The sequence below is a fragment of the Pristiophorus japonicus genome, chromosome 4, assembly GCF_044704955.1.
Source record: "Pristiophorus japonicus isolate sPriJap1 chromosome 4, sPriJap1.hap1, whole genome shotgun sequence".
Taxonomy (NCBI): Eukaryota; Metazoa; Chordata; class Chondrichthyes; family Pristiophoridae; genus Pristiophorus; species Pristiophorus japonicus.
Window position 1 is genome coordinate 298,113,342 of NC_091980.1, and position 25,486 is coordinate 298,138,827.

Sequence of the window (25,486 nt, forward strand, 5' to 3'; positions counted from 1 at the left end):
CATTAAACCACGTTGGCAAATGTCAACCAAGCTGCAGTACTGGCCAGATTTTTGTCAATACAAGTGCAGTGAATGGGCAGCATTTCACCAGAACTGTACTGCAACAACAGGGTTGAAAGCAAGCTCAAGATCACAGCGCTTTCTTCGCCAGCACCTTCCAAACCCACAACATTTATTACCTAGAAGGACAAGGGCAGCAGGCATATGGGAACAGCATCACCTCCAAGGCAGACTCCATCCTGACTCAGAATTATATCACTGTTCCTTCATCGTCGCTGGGTCAAAATCCTGGAACTCTCTCTCTAACAGCACTGTGGGAGTACCGTCACCACACGGACTGCAGTTGTTCAAGGCAGTGGCTCACCATCACCTTCTCAAGGGCAACAAATTTGCTGCTTGAGAGAGCTGTGGATGCTGGGACATTGGATAAATTTAAGACAGAAATAGAGAGTTTCTTAAACAATAAGGGATTATGGGGAGCGGGCGGGGAAGTGGAGCTGAGTCCAAGATCAGATCAGCCATGATCTTGTTGAATGGCGGAGCAGGCTCGAGGGGCCATATGACCTACTCCTGTTCCTATTTCTTATGTTCTTATGTAACAAATGCTGGCCCTGCCAGCGATGCCCACACCCCATGAAGGAATAATAAAAAAAATGAGGCTTTGATTATCAGTGTTAATTCTCACAAAGGACTTCCGTGTTAAATTATGACTTCCAGTTTTGTACTTTTACACTATCAGCTACCCAATCTGCTATAAACAAGACCCAGCTTTGGGCAAAGGTAAAAACAAAAATACTGCAAATGTTCGAAGTCTGTGATAAATTGCAGGAAACCCACAACAAGTCTGTCAGCATCTATTCTGATAGTCTACACCGGAAATGTTAATATCTTTCCTCTTCAAACACTGACAAACGTGCTGTGCATTTCCAGCGCTGTATGTTATTATGTGCTGCGACATGACTACCTAGTGCACACTGGCAGCCAACCTCAAAACATGTCCAAGTCATGTCCACTAAACCAGTTAAACAGTTAATATAAACATGCTATTTGAGGTTTATTCCCCCCCCCCCCCCCCCCCCGCGATAAGTTGTGGTAGTTCTTTGAAAAATATGGAATTTATTGAGAGATATTCAGTCACTATCGCGGTACATGATAGTGCTAAAGATACAGATGCACTTTCTCCACATTGAGTATATGAATTCACAATACCAAGTGCTATGGTTAAACATTTAGTTTAAGCATGTAACGGATCAATAGAGTAATATAGAATAAATTACAAGAGATTCGCTCATGCCAAGACTTTGTAGGTGTTACCTCCAAGGAGCGAGGAACCCATCCTTTTCTATACCCATACGGTGGAGGTTCTCTCCGCGATGCCACTAAGGCAGTCTGTCTAACTCGTTGGGAACGAGCCTTTTCCTCAGCTTCCAGCTGGTCCTGGGACAGCTGCGTCGGTGCAGGCAAAAAACTGGAAAGTAAGAAAAAAAATTACATTATTTCAACCCTTTCATTCAACAGGAGCAAGGCAAGGATACCCTGGCATCTCCACAATCACCAAAGTGGAACCATGACCGGTACAGAGGCACAGTTAACCATTGATAGAGGGTACAGCGAAGCAAGAGGTGACAGACTTGGGTTGTTTTCTCAAAGAACACACTCTTTTTCACAGACATGTACTGCACCAGAGACAAGGCATAGCAGAGCGGCAGGTAGGTATGGGCTACAATGACAGTGACAGAAAGCCACGACAGCTTGGTGGACTGACAGGTCAATTAAAAGATTTCAGCAGGAGCTCATTCCTGGAACGATTTCAATCCTGTGAACATCCTGTACTGTAGAACAACTAGTACAAATTACGTTGATCAGCGATTTATCAAATTTTCAACATCAATAAATCGAGTAAGATTGCTTCTCACCGTAACAAAAAATGAGATCTAAGATTCGCCACGCCTTTGGTGAGCATTTAGATGGCTTTGTAAACCAATAGACATATTTTTCCACAAATTGGACATACGAGAGACAATCCAGTGGACGGTTTAGTCACAGCAGAGAGACAATTGTTCCTTTGTCTAAGTTTCCCTTCTTTGACAATCTTAGTTGGTTCAAACTGGTTAACTCCCAGCATGCACACAGATCACCACAGTTTGCGTTAGATAGGTTCCTCACGTGTTCCTGGCTGGCAGGAACACGTGAGGAGCCCACATTCCACCCTCCATAAGTAAAATTGAGATCACCCAAAGCTCTGCTGCCCATGTCCCAACCCGCACCAAGTCCCATTCACCCATCACCCGTGCTCGATGATCAACATTGGGTCCCGGTTAAGCAACAGCACGATTTTCAAATTCTCATACTTGTAGTCAAATCCCTCCATGGGCTCCCCCCCTCCCTGTCTCTGTAATCTCTTCCAGCCCCACAACCTTCAGAGACATCCTCTAATTTTGGCCTCTTGAGCATCTCCGATTTCAATCGCTCCACCATTGGTGGTCGTGCCTTCAGCTGCCAAGGCCCCAAGCTCTGGAATTCCCTTGTTAATCAATAAGGAATGTGGGTGGAAGTACTCAAGAGTCTCAAGATGTCTTGTGTAAGTAACTCGGGATACAGAGCCGTAGAGTCAGGTTGAGAGAACGTCAATAAGAACAGACCTGTAAACCATATTCCTTACAGATACATCCCAGTCCCTTTCTTCATCAAAAACACGGGTCCTCAAGTGGCCAAAAGCGGCTGAGGCAAAGTTAATGCGTGAGAGCTCGAGCACAGAGCATAGCCAGGTGAGTGAACTGAAAAGAATGAAGACTTTAAAACGGGAATTTGGAAAGAGTGTGAATTCAGTGCCAAGGGGCAAGAAAGTGCTAAAATATGGCAGTAGGCTGCATAAATAAGGAGATCAGAGAAGCATTTGGCAAAGCTGTTATAATGGGAGATTTTAATTTTCACATAGACAGAGATGCAAAACACCTCAAGTTGAAAGGCAATAAATTTCGAGAATGTATCCAGGACAGTTTTCTTAAACGTGTTTTAGAAACAACAGGGAAGGGCCGTACTAGATTTAGAAATGAGTAACGAGTCAGGCCAGAATGAATTCATAATCTGATAGTAAGGGAGGATCTTGCAAACAGTGACCATAACATGATAAGAGTTTGACATTAAGATTGAGAAGAAGAACACACACAAACCAAGGTTTTAAACTTAAAGGCTAACTTCGAAGGAATGAGACGTAAGCTGAACATGTTTAACTAGGCCGAGCTGTTAACAGGTGAAACAACAGAAAAACAGAAGAACAATATATACCCCATAGGAGCAAAAGTTCCAAGTATAGTCAAGCACCCATGGTTAACATATGGTCTGGACGGAGTAGAGAGAAACTGTTGCCATGGGCAGAAGGGTCGAGAACTAGAGGACACAGATTTAAGGTGATTGGCAAAAGAATCAAAGGAGATGCAAGAAAAAACTTTTTAATGTAGTGAGTGGTTAAGATCTGGAATGCAGTGTCTGAAAGAGTGGTAGAGGCAGACTCAATTTTGTCTTTCACGGATAAGTATCTGAAGGAAACAAATTGCAGGACTACGAGGAAAAGGCGGGGGAGTGGGGCAAGCGGAGAGTCGGCACGGGCTCGACAGGCCAAATCGCCTTCTTCCGTGCTGTAACCATTTGATGATTCTATATGAAGTAAGACACAGTATAAAACTAAAGGACGTGACACAAATGACAAGAGAAGTGGTAATCCAGTGGACTGGAAACATTAGAACATAAGAATTAGGAGCAGGAGTAGACCATACGGCCCCTCGAGCCTGCTCCACCATTCAATAAGACCAAGGCTGATCTTCGACCTCATCTCAGCCTTGAATATACTCAATGACTCAGCATCCACAGCATTTTGGGGTAGAGAATTCCAAAGATTCACAACTCTCTCAGTGAAGAAATTCATCATCTCAGTCCTAAGTGGCCGGCCCCTAATCCAGAGATTATGCCCTATTGTTCTAAACTCTCCAGCCATCTACTCTGTCAATCCCCCTCAGAATCTTATACGTTTTAGTGAGATCACCTCTCATTCTTCTAAACTCCAGAGAGTATAGGCCCAATCTACTCAATCTCTCCTGATAGGACAACCCTCTCATCCCAGGAAGCAATCTCGTGAATTTTCGTTGTACCACCTTTAAGGCAAGTATATCCTTCCTCAGATAAGGAGACCAAAACTGCACAGTACTCCAGGTGAAGTCTTACCAAGGTACAATTGTAGTAAGACTTCCTTACTCTTGTACCCCAACACCCTTGCAATAAAGACAAACATGCCATTTGCCTTCCTAATTGCTTGCTGTACCCGCATGCTAACTTTCTCTGTTTCCTGTACTAGGACACCGAAATCTCTTCGAATACCAATATTTAATAGATTCTCAACATTTAAAAAATATTCTGTTTTCCTATTCTTCTTACCAAAGTGAATAAACTCATATTTCCCCACATTATACTCCATCTGTCACCTTATTGCCAACTCACTTAACCTGTCTATATCCCTTTGCAGGCTCTTTGAACCCTCCTCACAGCTTACTTTCCCATGGCTTTGTATCGTCAGCAAACATAGATACGATAAGGGAGTAAAGGGTTATGTGGAGCGGGCGGGGAAGTGGAGCTGAGTCCACGATCAGATCAGCCATGACCTTATTGAATAGCGGTGCAGGCTCAAGGGGCCAAATGGCCTACTCCTGCTCCTATTTCTTATGTTCTTATGTCCTTATTACACTTGGTCCCTTCATCTCAGTAATTTAGATTGTAAATAGCCAAGGCCCAAGCCCTGATCCTTGCGGCACCCCACGAGTTACAGCCTGCCAACCTGAAAATCACCTGTTTATCCCTACTCTGTTTTCTGCCCGTTAATCAATCCTCTAGCCATACTAAACAGAAATATAGAAAGTGTCAAAAGGGACACAAGAAAATATTAAGAGCTGCAAAATGGGAATATGAAAAAAACTTGCAAGCAATTAAAGGCGAACAGTAAAAGCTGTTAGAAATATATTAAGAGTACGAGAGTGGCAAATGGTCCAATAAAGACACACGCAGGTGATACGGTAATAGACAAGGTCATGGCAAATTGATTAAATTAGTACTTTGTGTCCATTTTCACAGTAGAGGCAGAGAATAAAATAACAGCGATAAAAAGGAAACTAATAAATCAAGGGGAGCAAATTGCTGTATTCAATACAAGCAACAAAATGGTAAGAGAGTAAATAATGAGACTTAAAAATAGAAAAATCTCCAAGACCTTGATGGCTTGATGACCTGATGTAAACTCCCTAACCCGTATTCACGGCCACCCCTCGGCCTTGTCATCTCTTGTGGCCTCGCGACTCGCATCGTGTCAATCGCAGATAAGGCCATCTCTGACCACTTCCTCCTATTCCCCCCACCGCCCCCTGCCAACTTCCTTCTGTGTCCACCCCTGGAAAAACACTCTCCTAGCTCTCTTACAACTGCCCTTATAAAATCACAACTGTCCAGCGTTTGGCCCTCCATTCACCACGACATTTCTACAGCTACCAAAATCTGCTCAACCACACCCTCACCATTTTTGATACTCTATTAAAAGAATTACTCTCTCACTTTGGCCGTTCCCAAGGAATAACCCTCATCTTCACTCACTGAATTTCCTTTAAGGCTTGAACATATATGGGGGACAACTGGTTTAGCATTCACTGCCAGATCGGGCTGGACCACATAGAGCATTATCCAGTCCTGCCTCATCGCCAAAACTGCTCACTATTCCAGAAATATTCTGGAATGTAAAGATAAACCCCGGCTTCTATTCTCTACTGCTACCTGTCTTCTGAAACCCCTCTCCCTATCTCCTCCACCCGCACTACTGTCGCCTGGTTCCATTCTTATCTATCTAATCGTAGCCAGAAAATCACCTGCAATGGCTTCTCCTCCAAGACCCGCATCGTTATCTCTGGTGTCCTCCAAGGATCTGTCCTTGGCCGCCTCTTATTTTTCATCGACATGCTGCCTCTTGGAGACATCATCTGAAAACACTGTCAGTTTCCACATGTATGGTGACAAAACCCAGCTCTACGTCACCACGGTCTCTAAATTGGCAGGCTGCTTGTCCGACATCCAGTACTGGATGAGCAGAAATATTCTCCAATCAAATATTAGGAAGACCGAAGCCATTGTTTTTGGTCCCAGCCATAAACTCCGTCCCTTAACCACCAACTCCATCCCTCTCCCTAATATCTGTCTGAGGCTGAACCAGACTGTTTTCAATCTTGGTGTCATATTTGACCCTGAAATGAGTTTCAGACCACATATCTGCGGCAATACTAAGACCGACTATTTCCACCTCCATAACATCGTCTGTCTCCGACCCGCTCATCTGCATGCTGAAACCCTTATCCATGCCTTTATTACCTCTGGACTTGACTATTCCAACAGACTCCTTAGTACCTCCCACATTCTACCCTACGTAAAATAGAGGTGATCTAAAACTCGGCTGCATGCATCCAAACTCGCAACAAGACCCGTTCATCCATCACCCCTGTGCTCGCTGACCTACATTGGCTCTCGGTTAAGCAATGCCTCGATTTCAAAATTCTCATCCTTGTTTTGAAATCCCTCCATGGCTTCGCCCCTCCCTATCTCTGTAATCTCCTCTAGCCCCTCAGAGATAGCTGCGCTCCTCTAATTCCACCCTCTTGAGCATCCCCGATTATAAATTGCTTAACCACCATTGCCGAGGCCCTCAGCTCTGGAATTCCCTGCTTCTTTGCCCTCCTTTAAGACGCTCCTTAAAACCTACCTCTTTGACCAAGCTTTTGGTCATCTGCCCTAATTTCTCCTTATGTGTTTCAGTGTCAACATTTTTTCTTACAACCCTCCTGTGAAGCTCCTTGGGACATTTGTTGTTGCTGCTTACATAAGAAATAGGAGCAGGAGTCGGCCATTTGGCCCCTCGAGCCTGCTCCGCCATTTAATAAGATCATGGCCGATCCGATCTTGGGCTCAGTTCCACCGCCCTGCCCGCTCCCCATAACCCTTCACACACTTCCACCCCAGGACATTAAAAGTAAGTGAGGAAATTGCAGAAGCATTAGTCGTAATCTTTCAAAGATACTTGGATTCTGGAATTGCGCCGTTAGATTGGAAATTTGCTAATGTCACTCCATTATTTGAGGAGGAGAGAGAAACCAGGCAACTGCAGACCTATCCTCCGACGGGGGAAATCAAGAACAAGGGTGACATACTCTTAAAATTAGAGCTCGGGCAAATCAGAAGCACTTTGCCACACAAAAGGTGGTAGAAATTTGGAACTTTCCCTCAAAAGGCTGTGGATGCTGGGGGACAATTGGAGTTTTCAAGACTGAGATAGATAGTCTTTTGTTCAGTAATGGTACCAAGGGATATGGAACAAAGGCAGTGAGAGAGAGTTCAGGTACAGAACAGCCATGATCTAATTGAATGGCGGAGCAAATAACAATTTATATAGCGCCTTTAATGCAGTAAAACTTCACAGGAGCGTTAGCAAACAAAATTTGACACTAAGCCACATAAGGAGATATTAGGGCAGATGGCTAACAGTTTGATCAAAGAGGCAGGTTTTAAGGAGTGCTTTAAAAGGAGGGCTTTAAAAGGAGGAAAGAGAGGTAGAGAGGCAGAGAGAGAAGCTGAATGGCTTCTCCTGTTCCTAATGTTGCTATGCATTGCTCAATCTCATCGATGGTCACAGTCTTAGATAGATAGCTACCAGTGTATGTAAAATTATCCACATTGTTTAGAATCATTCTATTGATGATAATTGATGAGAGAGAAGCCAGAATGTCAGGTGCAGGTTGATAATGCACTTCAGTTTTGAAATCATTAATAAGAGAGTCCAACTAGATTGCAGGCTTCATTTGAGATATCCAGGATCATTTGAAGATCAATGGCAGAATGAGCCACAATTGTGTCATACTAAAGATCACCAATGATGGTGGCGAAAATTTTCGTCTTTGTAAGCGTCTTAAGGTTGAAAAGTTTTCCATCTAGTTGGTATTTGATTTCTACGTCGCGGGATAGATTGACAGATCCTTGAGATGGAAAAGCCGCAAGGAAAATAGCCAAAAGGTTAGGTGCAATGATACCATCAGTTTTGATGGGGAAGGATTCAGGTTGAGACCCACTGGACAGCACCCATCCTTTTATATTCTCATCCCGACATCAGATCATAACATGCACAAATGCTTGGAAGAACTGCAACATACGGAATGGATTCCTTATAGGAGGACCCCACAGTACAAGCTGCGGATCAAACCTTCCCCACAAACAGTGGACAACCATCAACCGCCTCAGAACCGTCAGGTCATGGTAGATGCTGCCACCTTAGCCGTAGGTGAAAGATTAAAGCACCCCCATCATATGACTGTGGAGCTCCTTATCAGACCCTAGAGCACATCACTGAATGCTGCTCAGAGGAAATTTGCAGGCAACCTACAAGATATCCACGCTGAAGCTTTGGCCTGGATATGATGTTTGATTTACTACTACCATACAAAAGAACATACACATTTCTATATGTTAATCCCAACTCCAGTACAATTACCGGTCATTGCTGATTTGGACTGTGTTTTGAATCATTGAATCAAACAGCACAGGCGGCCATTCGGTCCATGTGTACCGGTTCTTTGAAACAGCTATTCAATTAGTCCCACACACCTACTATTTCCCCATGGCCCTGCAATTTTTCTATTACTTTATTTTAAAACAAGAATGACATTTCATTTTTAACAATCTCAGATGGGTGCACGTTTTTTGGTTTGGGGGGGGGTGGGGGGGGTGGTTACCATGGCAGCAACTATGTGGTAACACCATAGATATTGCACACCTCATCATAATTGGTTCAGTAACCAACAAACCATAAAAAGTGTGAATCAGTAAAACACTTCTACATGGCAAATAAATGAGATATTCATAGGATTTGTACACAAAGCACCAAAGGAGGTTGCATTTTGTTATTCAAGTTTCTGCTAAAAGTTTGACAACATTTAAAATAACAAAATAAAAACTCCACATCCCAGATAAAACCCCCACTCAATGGGGGCAATAATCCTTCACAGTCTCTTTACATTTCCCCCCCCCAGGCTGTGCTGTCATAAAACAAGGAATAAAAGTGACTCAAAAGTATGAACTTTTCAAGCAATTGCAACAGCACAGGGCACCTGCACCTGCACCTGCACCCCTGACACACACTCATGGTAGGGTTCCTCAAATCTGTAGCTCTGATTGAGGCGGGTGGGGGCAAGTCTCAGTCAGGCAAAGCCGAGGCTTCATTGGGCCTAGTGGGAATCCCGAATGGAGCGACAGAAACATTCCAGAAACACCGATCAGTCTGCGCGCGAATGTGTTTTCCTCACAACAACAAAAAAAAGGAAAGGTCCTGCGGTGCGCGGGCAACCCAGGACCAACCGACGGCCGAACACTCACAGAAATAAAGAAAACACCAACCTCGTCAACGCCATTTTCTCTTGGAAGTTGCCGCCGCCGTGCGTCTGACATCACGCCGCAACGCGCAGCGGCCCCTTTGACGCTCACGTGAAACGTCACGCACTCACCCGGCGGCATCCTTTGATGTTTCTGCGTCTGACGTCACGCTCCCCGGCGGCCCCTTTGATGTTCTCGCGTCTGACTTCACGCTCCCCGGCGGCCCCTTTGATGGTCCTGCGTCTGACGTCACGCCCCGCCGCCGAACCGCTTCGTGAGCCGCTCTACCGCAAAGCGTTCTGGGAGTCGTAGTCCTTCCAGAACATTCTGCATCAGTTGACAACGTTTTTCCCGATAGAAAGCTATGTGATGGGGGTCTGCCATGGTGAGTGATGCGCGTCTAGTAAACTAAATTTAAAAACAGCGCTGGGCTTTCGTTTTTTAACACCAGGTAGAGATGGTGTAGTTTTTCCTCTCACCGCTCACCGTTGCTATGGACGGAAAGGACGGCGGGAAGTGACTACAAGTTCCATGCGGCTTGGCGCGGTTTGCAGGAGGCTATGATGATCACGGGCCAGGGGGAGGAGGAGCAGGAGCTTCTCTGTCAGAGGGCGAAGGTGGTTGTTGACAGAAGTCGGTAAGTGTGGGGATGGGAGGTGCTGCTAATGCCATTTTCAGGAAGCGCAGAATGCTTGCTTGCAAGGGAATCATTCTCGCAGCTTTTGAATATGGTATTGGCCATATTCTGTGCTGCACTGACCACTTTCTTTAGGCATGTGGCCATGCAAGTTAAGTGAAGGACAAGTTTCAACTGTGTGAATGAGTGACATGTCAGTTATGTAAAGTTTACAACATGGCAATTTAGGTTAGCTGAGAAAGGGTCACTTATTATAAAACCATGTACATGGGGAAATAATGTTTAGAAATGGGCTGCACAACATGTGGTAAGAGGGAGCAGTTCCTTACAAGTTGTATAACCGAGCCTCAGGGTAAGATCTTGGTTGCACTAATATCTAGGCACTGCTGCAAAAGTTACATACATTTTGTTTATCTCTGAATGATCACTGCACTGTAATATTAATCTCTTTTAAAGTGTTGGTGGATTAAACCTTCTGTTATGTTCAGATTAACTCCACAAGACTGTATACTATAAGCTCAAACTGTTATGACCTTGGTCTCTTTAATGTAACTCCAGGGTGAGGAAGCAGCCTGTTAAACTGCCTTTTATATCTGCTTGCCCGGGGTGTGCAGGTAACCCTTGGGTCTTCAACAGGTGTGCCCCTTGGTGGCATGTCTTAGACACTAGTGAAGTTTACATACATAACATCACCCCCCCCCCCCCCCCCCCACAAAGTCTTGGGTACAAGTTGAAGCGATCCGGGACTCTACATTCCCGGGTTGATCGCCTGAGTTGAAGTCCTGGCATGGGTGAGTTGGTTGGATCATTGCTGCACTGTAGCGCAGCTGGTCTGATCGGACTGTCGGGCATGGTGGGTTCATCCTCGTGGTTGATAGCGAGGTCAGTTGCTGTTTGGGTGTGTGTTGATGGATCAATGATGGTAATGTCCACTTCAAACTGTTCTTGGTTGTCAGTGAATCGCAGTTTGGTCTGATCCAAATGCTTTCTGCACGTTTGTCCATTCACAAGTTTGACAACAAGCACTCTATTCCCCTCCTTGGATAAAACAGTGGCACCAACCCATTTGGGACCATGACTGTAATTAAGAACAAACACGGTCATTAACCTCAATGTCACGCGATACAGCCGTGCAATCGTGGTACACATTATGCCGGTGACACCGGGTTTCTACATGATCATTGAGATCCGGGTGGACTAAGGAGAGCTTGGTTTTGAGTGCTCTCTTTATTAACAATTCTGCAGTGGAACCGCGTCCAGTAGCTGCAGAATCAGAGATAAACAGGTCTGCAGGGAACCGTCCGTCACACGTTTCAAGCTCTGCTTGATAGTTTGGACTGCCCATTCCGCTTGACCATTGGATGTGGGCTTAAATGGGGCAAACCTGACATGCTTGATACAGGAAAAAGGTACTGAGGGAATGATCAGCCATGATCTTATTGAATGGTGGTGCAGGTTCGAAGGGCCGAATGGCCTACTCCTGCACCTATTTTCTATGTTTCTATATTTCTATGCCATTGCGGGTCATGAACTCGTTGAATTTCGAGCGGGTGAAACATGGTCCATTGTCACTAACCAGGATGTCGGGCAAACTATGGGTGGCGAACATGGACCCGGAGGCTTTCAATAGTGGCAGTGTATGTACATGATGACATTATTATACATTCAATCCATTTAGAGTAAGCGTCCACTGCTACAAGGAACATCTTTCCTCGAAAGGGGCTAGCGAAATGTACGTGGACCGTGGACCACGGTTTGGAGGGCCATGACCACAGACTCAGTGGAGCTTCCCTTGGTGCATTGCTCACTGTGAGCAAGTGGTACAGTGCATGACTCCAATTCCGAATCAATGCCGGGCCACTAAACATGCGACCTGGCAATAGCCTTCATCATGACTGCCTGGTACTGTGTAGGTCACATATAAACGTTTCCTTGCCTTTTTTTTTGGCAAAACCAAGTGATTTCCCCCATAGGAGACAATCCGAATAGATGGATATTTCAACCTTGCGTCGGTAAAACGGCTTAATTTCATCTTGCATTTCCCTGGGAACAGCCGACCAGCTCCCATTAAGGATGCAGCTTTTTACTAGTGATAGCACAGGGTCCTGGCTAGCACAGGGTCCTGGCTAGTCCAGGTCCTGATCTGGCGAGCCGTGACGGGTGACCCCTCGCTCTCAAAAACATCCATTACAAGAAGCAAGTCTGCGGGTTGTGCCATTTCCACCCTGATGGTGCGCAATGGTAGCCGACAGAGGGCATCAGTGCAATTCTCAGTGCCTGGTCTGTGGCGGATTACATAGTCATACACAGATAATGTTAGTGTGGGACGAAGCATTGGTGTTCATACCTTTGTATTCTGAGAACAGTGAAATGTGGTCGGTTTCGAGCTCGAACCAAAGTCCAAATAGGTATTGGTGCATTTTCTTAACCCCGTATACACATGCTAATGCTCCTTTCTCAACCATACTGTAGACTCTTCCAGCCTTAGATAAACTTCTGGACGCATATGCAACCGGTTGCAGTTTGCCTGATACATTTGCTTGCTGTAACACACAACCGACCCCGTACGAAGATGCATCACAAGCTAGTACTAAACATTTACACGGGTCATACAATACAAGTAACTTGTTAGAACACAGCAGGTTTCTGGCCTTATTAAAGGCTGTCTCTTGAGATTTTTTACCCCAAACCCAGTCGTCACCCAGTTTTGGTCTCCTAATCTGAGGAAGGGCTTTCTTGCTACTGAGGGAGTGTGGCGAAGGTTCACCAGACTGATTCCCGGGATGGCTGGACTGACATATGAGGATTGACTGGGCCTTTATTCACTGGAGTTTAGAAGGATAAGAGGGGCTCTTATAGAAACATAAAATTCTGACTGGACTGGACAGGTTAGATGCAGGAAGAATGTTTCCAATGTTTGGGAAGTCCAGAACCGGGGACACAGTCTAAGGATAAGGGGTAAGCCATCTAGGACTGAGATGAGGAGAAACTTCCTTCACTCAGAGAGTTGTTAACCTTTGGAATTTCCTACTGCAGAGAGTTGTTGATGGCAGTTCATTGGATATATTCAAGAGGGAGTTAGATATGGCTCTTACGGCTAAGGGGATCAAGGGGTATGTAGAGAAAGCAGGAAAGGGGTACTGAGGTGGATGATCAGCCATGATCTTATTGAATGGTGGTGCAGGCTCGAAGGGCCGAATGGCCTATTCCTGCACCTATTTTCTATGTTTCTATGCAATAAATGCAAAGGTTCCAGCAAAGTCTCAACCCTGGTAGAAAGTTACCAAAATAGTTGAGGAGTCCCAGGCACGCACGCAGCTCTGTCACATTCTGTGGTCTGGGTGCATTCTTGATAGCCTCCGTCTTGGAGTCCGTGGGTTTGATGCCGTCCGCCGCAATCTTCCTCCCCAAAAATTCGACTTCTGGCGCCAGGAAAACACATTTGGAGCGTTTCAGCCTGAGTCCCACTCTGTCCAGTCGCTTTAGAACCTCTTCTAGGTTGTGCAAGTGTTTGGTGGTGCTGCGACCAGTGATCAGGATATCGTCTTGAAACACCACGGTGCGCGGAACCAATTTCAGCAGACTCTCCATGTTCGTCTAGAAGATGGCCGCAGCCGAGCGAATCCCAAAAAGGCATCTGTGGTATATGAACAGTCCTTTGTGCGTGTTGATGCACGTCAATTTTTTTGAAGGTTCAGCCAGCTCCTGTGTCATGCAAGCAGAGGTTAAATCCAACTGGGTGAACGACCCAGCCAGCGTTGCAAACAGGTCATCCACTTTGGGTAGTGGGTACTGGTCCTGTAACGAGGCTCGATTGATCGTTACCTTGTAGTCCCCGCAGATTCTGACCGTCCCATTAATTGTTCCGGTGTTGAAAAGCGGACTGACCCACTTATTGAACTCGATTGGCGATATGATTCCCTTTCGTTGAAGTCTGTCCAGCTCATCTTTGACTTTCTCTCGCATCATATATGGAACTGCTCGGCCTTGTGATGATCGGGCCTTGCATCAGGGACTAGATAGATCTGCTCTTTGGCACCTGTGAAGTTACCGATGCCTGGCTTAAATAACGACGGGAATTTGTTTAGCACTTGGGCACATGAGGCGTCATCCACCGAAGACAGTGCTTTGAAGTCGTCCCGGTTCCATCGGATCTTTCCTAACCAGCTTCTGCTGAACAGCGTTGGGCCATTGCCTGGTACAATCCATAGTGATAAATCATGCACAGTTCCATCGTACAATACCTTCACTGCCACACTGCCAGTGACTGGTATGAGCTCTTTGGTGTAAGTGCGCAGCTTTGTATGAGTCGGGCTTAGTTTAGGCCTTTGTGCCTTGTTGCCCCACAGTTTCTCAAAAGCCTTCTGGCTAATAATTGACTGACTCGCCCCCGTGTTCAATTCCATGGAAACTGGATTGCCGTTTAATTTGAATTTCAACATTATCGGAGAGCTTTTGGTGGTGAAGGTGTGTTACCCCATACACCTCCTCTTCAGCCTCGGGTCGAGTTGCCTCTCTTACTCGTTCAGTGTGATCCGCGCCAGATCGGTTATCTTCTGCCGACTGTGCCACGTGGTGAGTTGCAATATGTTTGCACATTCGCTGGAGGTGCCCCATTGTTCCACAGCCCTTGGACATGTAGTGCTTGAATCGACATTGATGGGCCCCCGCATCGCCAACATGGTGTTAGTGGATTCGCATTCACGCCCACTGCGGACTCGGTCATCCTAGATCTGGCCTCTGCAGGCCTGTCGGCCGTGCCATGTACAGTTCTGTCTGCTGAAGGCGTTATTTTATGCACAGTACTTGCCGGTGAGCTTCGATGCTGCAAAGATATCTATTTATCGTGTTATCGTTTGTGGACATGAAAGCCTGGGCTATTGTGATGGCCTTGCTCAGATCTAGGGATTCGGCAGACAGCAGTTTGCGAAGAATGACCTCGTGGCCAATTCCAAGCACGAAAAAGTCCTGCAACATTTCCCCCAAAAATCCAGCAAATACGCACGGTCCCGCAAGGCGTCTTAGGTCGGCGACATAGCTCTCCACGTCCTGGCCCTCGGAGCGATAGTGCGTATAAAAGCGATACCTGGCCATTAAGATGCTCTTCGGCTTGAGGTGTTCCCGAACCAGCGTGCACAACTCTGCATGTGTCTTGTCTTGTTAATACGGATTCTTTTTCCCTCAATCTGTTTCAGTGAATACAATGACGCGAACACCTTCTTGCCTTTTCTGTAAAAGACCTTTATTGAAGATTCTCCGGCCGGGACTTGTCAAGACAAAGGAACACTCTCAATCAGAGCCTGTTTATCTTCCTCTGGACAAGCCCCTTTACAGCGCGAAAAGCACAGTAGTTATACATTTTCAAAACATAACACATTTGATTAGCACTTGGTCTATCCACTCCCTTTCTTCCTTCTCCACTCCCTTTCTTCCTTCCCCCCCCCCCCCCCCCCCGAGTATGTCCAATGGCAGGCGAGGAGGTCTCCTAATTAGAGCTGGCCCCGAGGTCAGCTTGTTTATAGCCTCATTAAGTTCTTCTTCCTTATCAATAAAACCTATTTCCCTCCTATCAGTAAAAAGCATTACGTTACCCTCTCCTATCCGTGATTGCCTTTTCTTTCCCGTGACCCATGTTTAACCTCAACTCTCAGTAACCCCTTTTTTTTCTGTTGATTCTGCAATTGTCAGCATCTTGACACTTCTTTAGCTATTTTCCCATGATTCCCTATCTCCATCCCTCTGCCGCATTCATAATCCTTCTGCACACATTCTCAATCCCCCCTTTTATCATTCCATGGTGACTATTCCAGGAGTATCGCATTCAGCCGTTCGCATTCTCTTTCCTGATCCTCCTTGTTGTCTGTGAGTCCACCTCGAGCCTCTTCGCAAGGTCTTATCAATGTCTGTTTAGGTTCTCACATCGTATCCTGTCGGAATATTATTGAATTGATAACTTCTGGAGCCTTGGTACAAGGCCGAAGAGAGGCCTTTTACCTCCTTATGGGCCAGTGCAGGAACCAGCACTGTCCCTTGTCCCTTGTCCCGCTGGTACTCCAATGCAAATTTCTCTTACAATTCCCCTCTTTTGGCCCTTAGCTATACGCCAAGCTGGCCATATTTCCCAATAACTATCTCCCTGTAGGCAAGTTCCAGATAGGTTCGTTCACCTGGGTGGCCATCTCCCAAGCTTCGGGACCTCCTGAAATCTTCCCACAGAGTTATATAAAGTAAGTCCTTCCTGTAGGACTGCTTAAATTTTCATCCCTTATGACCTTAATCATAGTGCGTGCCCTGACTTATCGTTTGGCCTGTTTAATTCGTGCACATGTTAATTCCATCATGACCATCAGAACCAGACCCTGTATTACTACAAGTACATGTGATATTATTCTTATCCATGGGTGAATTTGAATATTAAGTCCAATGTCCCACAGCTTTGAGTACCAGGGCTGATCAGCCAGCATTGCGTTAGTGTCTCTCTGTAAGTTGTCTATTTCTTCCATCAGCCGACATACTGTCGTCTTTGATTCTGAATTCCTTGCACCAAACGTAATTGTTCCTCATTTAGTTCCGGTATCTGTTTGCCTTGCGGTTCCCATACCGCCTCTTCGTACCCTTCTCGAAGGGTATCCGTGATTGTTCCGTGGATGATTTCCGTTGTCTCGGGATATATGTGGTATCCATTTACATGTATTTTTCCCATGGGCCTAAAACAGAAGTTGGGGTTGGTGATGACACAGGGGGTGACTCCTCCCCTGGTCTTAATCGTCGGGTTGGCTGCTCCTGTGCTCCATTCCCTTGTGGAGCAGCGATTGTTTCGGAATCGTGTTTGAGAGGAGTGATACTCAGCATGCATCCGTTTGTTTGGTGGAATCTGCAATCGTCATTCGTGGCGTACCTCGACATAAAACCACTTGGTTAATTTTATAGCAGTCAGTTATATCAATGCCTTTGGTACTATTGTTAATTTTAACCACCCGTCTGGCAGGCTGATGGTAACGTAACCGAGTTTGGTTTCTCACTTCACCGATATTATCGATCTGGTATAAGGGGTCTCCCTTTGTTACATCATACTGTGGTATAGACAACATAAAACCGATCATATTCACCCGCCCAGTAATACATCTGAATTTCGGCACCCATGCGTGACTATTCCTTCGTACCTCGCATGTGTTATTCATTTTTTTATCTAGAGTCCAATTGTTAAGTATGCTGTTCGGAATCCAATCTGGTATGTCTCCATTCTGGAGTTGCTCCAAATTATGTTGTACCTCACTTAATATCCAGGCCCCATACCCGGAGCAAACTATCTCAGCCTGTAATTGTTTACTTATATCTTTCCCCATTGCGTGGATCAATTTTATTGTCTTGGCATTTCGGCAATGTATGGGCCACTTGTAACAGTTCCCCTTCCGCACCATCTCCCAACCGCGCATGTAGGACTTGGTTATCCAGGTCCCTCCCCACTAAACCACTCAAGACTACGCCATTAAATTGTTAACCCGGTCGTATATTGCATACAGACCTATGGAATTCATCGTCGTAACCCCTGCCGCATAACCCGTGCCTAGTGTTTCCAGTATTCCCCTTTTTGTTCGACCTTGCCCTGTTCCATTTCTGACATTAAATCTCAGGGTAGTGGGTTCCGGGCCTTCGAGGATCCGTTGTGCCAGGTTCTGGTATAGACTTATAGTTTCATTCCCACAGAAGCTAGGAAGAATGATATCCATTAGATTTAGGTTAAGTAGTCGCTGACGCACCTCAAATTATATCGTTTCTTTAGATTCTTTTATTACTAGCCCCCCTTTGGCTCCAGTCTTTATGGACGGGCTTATGGGGGGACTTGCGTGGTTGTGCTGGGAAGAGCTGTTGTCCCCAGGGTGGTTGTTGGGGCAGTGGTAGGGCTTCACACTCCATCCGCTCCCCCTTTTTAGGTTGTATTCCTTCATGTTTGCGCTGCGTATGATCAATACCGGCTTCTCCATGTTATAACCGTGTCACGCTTCAGGACATACACCTTATATTCCAGAGACCTCCCTTGGTCTTTATTTTATCCCACTGGTCAGTTTCCCTAAACATCCTGGGGTCCCACCCCCCTTTTTGCTCCGTTCTGTTCCCACCCTTCTGTTTCTTGCGGGGTTGATTTGGCTGCTTGTTTGCAGCTTCGACCGCCCAGGCATAAGCTTCTAGAACTGAAATTCCATCCAGTTGGATTTCTGCGCCCTTCCCCTTTTGGTCCTATGAACTTGCTCCTGTCCTCGGAATCTACTGGCGCCCATGGCATCGGCAGTCTGCTGCATTACAACCTTACTTAATACACTATACATAGCCATGCGTTAAAATAAGTTCTGTCCTTGCTCCAGTCCTTGGCTGCTGGGATACATATTTCAGCAGTTAAATTAAACAAAGCTAGTTCATGTAGTTGTGTCTTTCCTGCGTGTGCTATATCTCTCGTAGTCCATCTGTATTATCCAGTGCTTGCGTGGGCCTTAAGGTTCCCAGTATCCTGAGTCTCCAGAGTCGAAGTAGCCGCTGCGGTCCCATCTCGGTGAGTGTTTTATCTGCAAATTTTAAACAGATAGCCTGGTTGTCACCAGGTGTTAGGTTCTGGCCTACTCATCTTTTATCCATGCATGTTGCGGTCACTCTGTGAAATCGGAGGTAAAGTTAGGTTGGGTTTGTAGACTATACTTACCCACCGTGGGGTACATTGGCTCTATTGCCATAGGTGCTATGGCTGCGCACTGCACTATCCGACTGGCCCCGTTTTTTTTTAAATCTCTTCCAGCTTATTTATCTTAGCTTTTAACTCTTGAATTTGTTTTGTTTGAGTATCTTTCTTTTATTTGTATCAGGCAAGTATTATTACATAGGCTAGTTCTGTTTTTATTTTTATTCTGACTATCGCACCATTTCCTCTGTTAGGTGAGTCTTTTTTATTCTATTAAGAAATCCAAATTAATAATGTCCAGTATAAAACAGCTGTCAATGGAAAGGGTTAACTCCTTTACAGGTTTGTAAGAAAGTCTGATGTTATTACATGACTTCACGTTATCATCCGAAAAATTATTTGCTTTTTAAGCCTTTGTGCCTTCAAAACTTGCTTAGAAATTAGGAATCCGTTAAAACAGCAGAAATCATTAGTAAAGCCGTCATAATAAAAGTCTTCTCATCAGGAAAGACAGCATTTTAGAGTAAACTCCAATGTTTTCTTCACTTCTAATTGCCAAAGATTTTTTTTTGATTGATTTAAAACAAGACCACACATTTTTAATAGCTATTTTGTTGACTGAAATCCAATTTTCACACACGCTGTGTACATTCTAACATTTCGTTTTATTTTATGGTCCCGTTCACTGGGCAAATCTTGTGTTTTTTTTTCTCTCTCAGCACAAAATCTAAACATCTGTGCCAGTTCTATTTTCTATAAGAATTTAAAAATTCAGTAAGATTCTCTAATTCCCAGTTTTTTCTGTGCTGAGTTCGCATAGCTTAGATCTTTTCTCCTCGTTATTTTCAAAACCCTCCTGCTTGTTTAGACTGTTCGGGACTTTTCTTGATAAACAATGTCCATTTTGGAAATCTTTCAAACTGCAGTGAAACTTTCTCGTAATTTAAAATCATTATCAATGGAGAGTGTCTTTTACTACTTCAAATTCTTTTTTTCCCAATTAAACCAATATCTTTTTCACAGCCGATATCAACTAGTATTTAGTAAGTTATGTCTTTTTCCATCGCAAACACCCCTTTTTTTTTCCAGCACCTAATTAGTGCGTTACATCTTTTTTCCAGATCACCTTTCTTAAAATTAGGTTTTGTATTTTACACAGAGGGCTCGTGTCTCTGTAAATTTGTTAATTTAAAATCATCAGACAATTGAAGACACTTTTCCTTTCAAATTGTTCAATTTGTTTTCTTTCAAAGTTGCGTCTTTATCTTTTTTCTTTTCTCCATAACTAGAACGGAGTCTGGCACGTAGGCTTTGAGGGCTGCTTTTCGTTATCTCAAAATGCTCCAGTTTCAAAGTCGTTAAAATGTCTCTTCTAAACTGCTAAAGCTTGCTGTTTTAACATTTTTCAAAAGTCCCTTTTACACCTTCGCAGATAACTCGCCACTCGCCCAGGAGTTTAACCTGATCCGTGAAGGTATTTCTAGATTATTTCGAAACCTTTTAGTTTTATTTCCTCTTTTTTCTTTATTGGATAAGATTCAATTTAATAATTTATTTTAGTTTGAATCCACCTCAGTATTTTGCTGTGCCTTCTCTTAATATCTCAAAATCCCAATGCAAATTTTGTAATTTCAATCTTTATTCAAAAATTTTTTTGAGCTAGAAGCTTTTTTAAAAGGCATTCTTTATCTCATTCTGAGACTAAATTTATGTCTTTCAACCCAATGTAATCAATCCTTTGTGCATTTCCTAGCTCCGTAACTTATCATCCGAATAAATCCACACCTGCGTTTCTAACTTAAAATGTCTTAAAACTTCCCACATACAGGACAACACTACAAAGGGTTGAAAAAACTTTCACTCTGTTTGGAGAAGTGGGTGGAGCTAAAATAAACAGACAGCTGCTCCACTCTTCCAAATAGGCTTTTAAAAACATGAAAACATAAAAATTAATTCCGCAGTCAAAAAATCACACAAGGACTCTCACTCAACGACAGACATTCACAAAAGTCTCTCTTCATTCAACAAAGCTTATTAATTAATTTTTTTCTTTGGCTGGCTCTATTTTTGGATCCATGATTGCCCATTCCCCTGTCGCCCCGCGGTAAAGAAATATTTTATCCTTACACAATTCCTTTTATCCTTACACAATTCCTCGCATGCCCCGCGATTTAGTTTTACACAATTCCTCGCGTCACCCCGCGATTTAGTTTTACACAGTTTAGTTTTACACAATTTCCCTTTCCCTCAGCGTCGCCCCGCGGTGTTCCTATTCGCGTCGCCTCGCGATTTCCTAAGTTAAAAGGTATTCGCCAGATTGACCTAGATCTCGTTTGGACGCTACCTGAGAACCAGCGAGTGGTAAAACTTTCTTCAGACTTTTGGGACTGGAGGGAACCGAAGAGGTATTTTAAAAAGTACTCACTCCTGTGGCCATTTTCCTCCCGTCTCGTCCGAGGCTAGTTCTGCTCTTAATTCGCAAGCTTTCGGCAGTCGTCCGTTGAGATCCCACTTCTGACACCAAATGTTAATACGGATTCTTTCTCCCTCAATCTGTTTCAGCGAACACCTTCTTGCCTTTTCTGTAAAAGACCTTTATTGAAGATTCTCCGGCCGGGACTTGTCAAGACAAAGGAACACTCTCAATCAGAGCCTGTTTATCTTCCTCTGGACAAGCCCCTTTACAGCGCGAAAAGCACAGTAGTTATACATTTTCAAAACATAACACATTTGATTAGCACTTGGTCTATCCACTCCCTTTCTTCCTCCCCCCCCACCCCCCCCCCCGAGTATGTCCAATGGCAGGCGAGGAGGTCTCCTAATTAGAGCTGACCCCGAGGTCAGCTTGTTTATAGCCTCATTAAGTTCTTCTTCCTTATCAATAAAACCTATTTCCCTCCTATCAGTAAAAAGCATTACGTTACCCTCTCCTATCCGTGATTGCCTTTTCTTTCCCGTGACCCATGTTTAACCTCAACTCTCAGTAACCCCTTTTTTTTCTGTTGATTCTGCAATTGTCAGCATCTTGACACTTCTTTAGCTATTTTCCCATGATTCCCTATCTCCATCCCTCTGCCGCATTCATAATCCTTCTGCACACATTCTCAGTCGGTTGGTTTCATCGGTGCTAGCAGATTTTTGACGAGGCCATATATCGTGGACCCACAAACGGTGAGGAGAATCGCCCTGCGCTTGACCGCGGTATCTTCTGTATCCAGCTCTTTGGCCACAAAGTCCTGGTCAAGACGCTCAACGAAGGCTTCCCAATCATCACCCTCAACAAATCTCTCGCATTCCAATGGCAGCCATAACCGCGTGAAAATTCGTGATCTGTTACTCGTTGCCAATTATGTTTAGAATAACTCCACAAGACTGTATACTGTAAGCTCAAACTGTTGTGACCTTGGTCTCTTTTTAATGTAACTCCAGAGTGAGGAAGCAGCATAGTAGACCTCCTTTTATACCTGCTTGCCTGGGGTGTGCAGGTGACCCTTGGGTCTCCAACAGGTGTGCCCCCTTGTGTCAAGTCTTACAAACTAGTAAAGTTTACATACATAACACCTTCCACATATCCTGAAAGCCTGGTGTTCAAGTGAATGAAAGACTTGCATTTATATAATATAAAATAAAAATAGAAAATGCTGGAAATACTCCGAGAAACAGAGTTAACGTTTGAGCTCGGTGACCTTTCGTCAGAACTGGAAAAAAGTTAGAGACATAGCAGGTTTTAAGCAAGCACAGAGGCAAAGAATAGGAACGGAGGAAAGGAGAGAACAAAAGGGACGGCCTGTGTTAGGGTGGAAGGCAGGAGAGATTAAATGACAAAAGGGATGATGGTGCAAGCCGAAAGGAGATGGTAATGGAGCAAGTAAAGAAACAAAAGATGGGTTTAGTGGAGATGTAAATGGGAATAGCAGAATTATCAGCCACAGCTGCTATCTGAAAAAATGGGGGCAGAGGTTATGATCTGAAATTGTTGCACTCCGTGTTGAGACTGGAAGGTTGTAAAGTGTTTTGTTGGAACAGCTCAAGAGACTATTGACAGAGAGGTCGGAGGTGGGCGGAGAATTAAAATGACAGGCGACCGGCAGCTCGGGGTCATGCTTGCGGACTGAACAGAGGTGTTCCACAAAGTGGTTACCCAATCTGCGTTTGGTCTCCCCAATGTAGAGGAGACCACATCATGAGCAGCTGAAAGGGGAGGCGAAGGTAAGATGTGTTTGGTGGTGGGATCATGCTGGAGGTGGAGGAAATGATAGAGGATGATCCATTGAATATGGAGGCAGGTAAGTGAAATGTGGAAGCTGCTGGCCAGGACAAAGGGAACCCTATCTTGGTTCTGGGAGGAAGGGGAAGGGGTGAGAGCAGAAGTTTGGGAAAGGGACCGGACACGGTCGAGGGCCCTGTCAACCACAATGGAGGGGAATCCTCGGTTGAGGAAAAAGGAAGATATATCGGAAGAACTGGTATGGAAGGTGACGTCGTCCGAACAGATGCAACGGAGACGGAGAAACTGGTAGAATGGAATGGAGTCCTTACAGGAAGCGGGATGGAGGAAGTGTAGTCCAGGTGGCTGTGCGATTCAGTGGGCTGGTAGTGGATACTGGTCGCTAGCCTTTCCCAGAAATAAAGACTGAGATGTCGAGGAAGGGAAGCATCAGAGTTGGACCATGTGAAGGCAAGGGAAGGGTGGAAATTGGAAGTAAAGTTGAAGAAATTTTTCAGATCAGTTCAAACAGATGACAACGATATGGTCATCAATATACCAGAAAAAGAGGTGAGGGACGAGACCTGGGAATGTTCACATATCCCCAAAAAAGGCAGGCATAGCTACGGCATCCATAGCAACATCTTTTATTTTACCTGGTGTTTTTTATTCATTCCTGGGATGCAGGCGTCGCTTGCAAGGCCAGCATTTATTGCTCATCCCTAATTGCCCTATCTATCCTTGGCCCCCTCCTAATTCTCCTCTCCAAGCAGCCCCTCGGCGACATAATCCAAAAACATACCATCAGTTTCCACATGTAAACTGATGACACCCAGCTCTACCTCCACTGCCACCTTTCTCGACCCCTCCAGTGTATCTAAATTGTCAGACTGCTAGTTCGACATCCATTACTGGATGAGAAGAAATTTTCTGCAACTAAATATTGGGAAGACCGAAGCCATCGTCTTTGCCTCCACCACAAACTTCGTACGCTAGCCACCGACTACAATTTATTACAATTTATATTAATGACTTGGATGAAGGGACTGAGTGCAACGCAACCAAACTTGTACAAAGATAGGTGGGAAAGCAAGTTGTGAGGAGGATGCAAAGAATCTACAAAGGGATGTAGATAGGCATAGTGAGTGGGCAAAGATTTGGCAGGTGGACTATAATGTGGGAAAATGTGAGGTTATCCACTTTGGTAGGAGAAATAAAAAAGCAAATTATTATTTAAATGGGGAGCGATTACAAAATGCTGTAGTACAGAGGGATCTGGGAGTTCTTGTACATGAAACGCAAAAAGTTAGCATGCAGGTACAGCAAGTAATCAGGAAAGCAAATGGAATGTTGGCCTTTATTGGAAAGGGAATGGAATATAAAAGCAGAGAAGTCCTGCTCCAACTGTACAGGACATTGGTAAGACCACACCTAGAGTACTGCATACAGTTTTGGTCTTATTTAAGGAAGGATATACTTGCATTGGAGGCAGTTCAGAGAAGGTTCACAAGGTTGATTCCTGCGATGAAGGGGTTATCATATGAAGAAAGGTTGAGCAGGTTGGGCCTATGCTCCTTGGAGTTTAGAAGAATGAGAGGTGATCTTATTGAAACATATAAGATTCTGAGGGGGCTTGACAGGGTAGATGCAGAAAGGCTGTTTCCCCTCATGGAAGAATCTAGAACTAGGGGGCATAGTTTCAGAATAAAGGGTTGCCAATTTAAAACAGAAATGAAGAGGAATTTCTTCTGAGGGTCGTGAATCTTTGGAATTCTCTACCCCAGAGAGCTGTGGAGGCTGGATCTTTGAATATATTTAAGGTGGAGATAGACAGATTTTTGAATAATAAGGGAGTCAGGGTTATGGGGAGCAGGCGGGTAAGTGGAGTTGAGACCAGGATCAGATCAGCCATGATCTTATTGAATGGCGGAGCAGGCTCGAGGGGCCAAATGACCTACTCCTGCTCATATTTCTTATGACTCCATCCCAATCCCTGGCCACTGTCTGAGTCTGAACCAGACTGTTCACAACCTTGGTGTCATATTTGATCCCGAGATGAGCTTCTAACCACATATCCATGCCATTACTAAGACAACCTATTTCCACCTCCCGGAACATCGCCCGACTCTGTACCTGCTTCAGCTCATCTGTTGCTGAAACCCTCATCCATGCCTTTGTTACCTCTCGACTTGATTATTCCAATGCACTCCTAACCAGCTTCCCACATTTTACCCTCTCAAATTCTGTTGCCTGTGTCCTAACTCGCACCAAGTCCCGCTCATCCATCACCCCTGCAGCCGCTGACCTACTTTGACTCCCGGTTAAGCACATCTCGATTTTAAAATTCTCATCATATTTTCAAATCTCTCCATGGCCTCGCCCCTCCCTATCTCTAATCACCTTCAGCCCTACAACATAAATGGTACAATCCTAAAGGGGGTGCACGAATAGAGACACCTGGTGGGCGTGCCTTCAGCTAAGCTCTTCCCAAAACCTCTCCACCTCTGTACCATTCTTTCCTCCTTTT

The 25,486-nt window shown here is 44.8% G+C and overlaps 2 protein-coding genes across 5 annotated transcripts in view; one reads left to right on the forward strand and one right to left on the reverse strand.

Moving 5' to 3' along the window:
• The window catches only part of snw1 (SNW domain containing 1), a 47,268-nt gene extending 37,734 nt beyond the window's left edge, over positions 1 to 9,534 (reverse strand). Inside the window, exons 1-2 of the mRNA XM_070879619.1 lie at positions 9,469 to 9,534; positions 1,315 to 1,468 (exon numbers count right to left, since the gene is read on the reverse strand). Of these exons, the coding sequence (XP_070735720.1) occupies positions 1,315 to 1,468; positions 9,469 to 9,482 (168 nt within the window). The 5' untranslated portion in view covers positions 9,483 to 9,534. The remainder of the gene's footprint in view (positions 1 to 1,314; positions 1,469 to 9,468) is intronic.
• Positions 9,535 to 9,758: 224 nt separating this feature from the next.
• adck1 (aarF domain containing kinase 1) overlaps positions 9,759 to 25,486 on the forward strand; it is a 905,505-nt gene continuing 889,777 nt past the window's right edge. For 2 of the 4 annotated variants that reach the window (XM_070879622.1, XM_070879626.1), the window contains exon 1: positions 10,017 to 10,081. The gene's annotated coding sequence lies outside the window, so the exon portion shown is untranslated. Of the gene's footprint in view, positions 9,830 to 10,016; positions 10,082 to 25,486 lie in introns of those variants that run through there. The other 2 variants (XM_070879623.1, XM_070879625.1) reach the window with 2 other exon arrangements.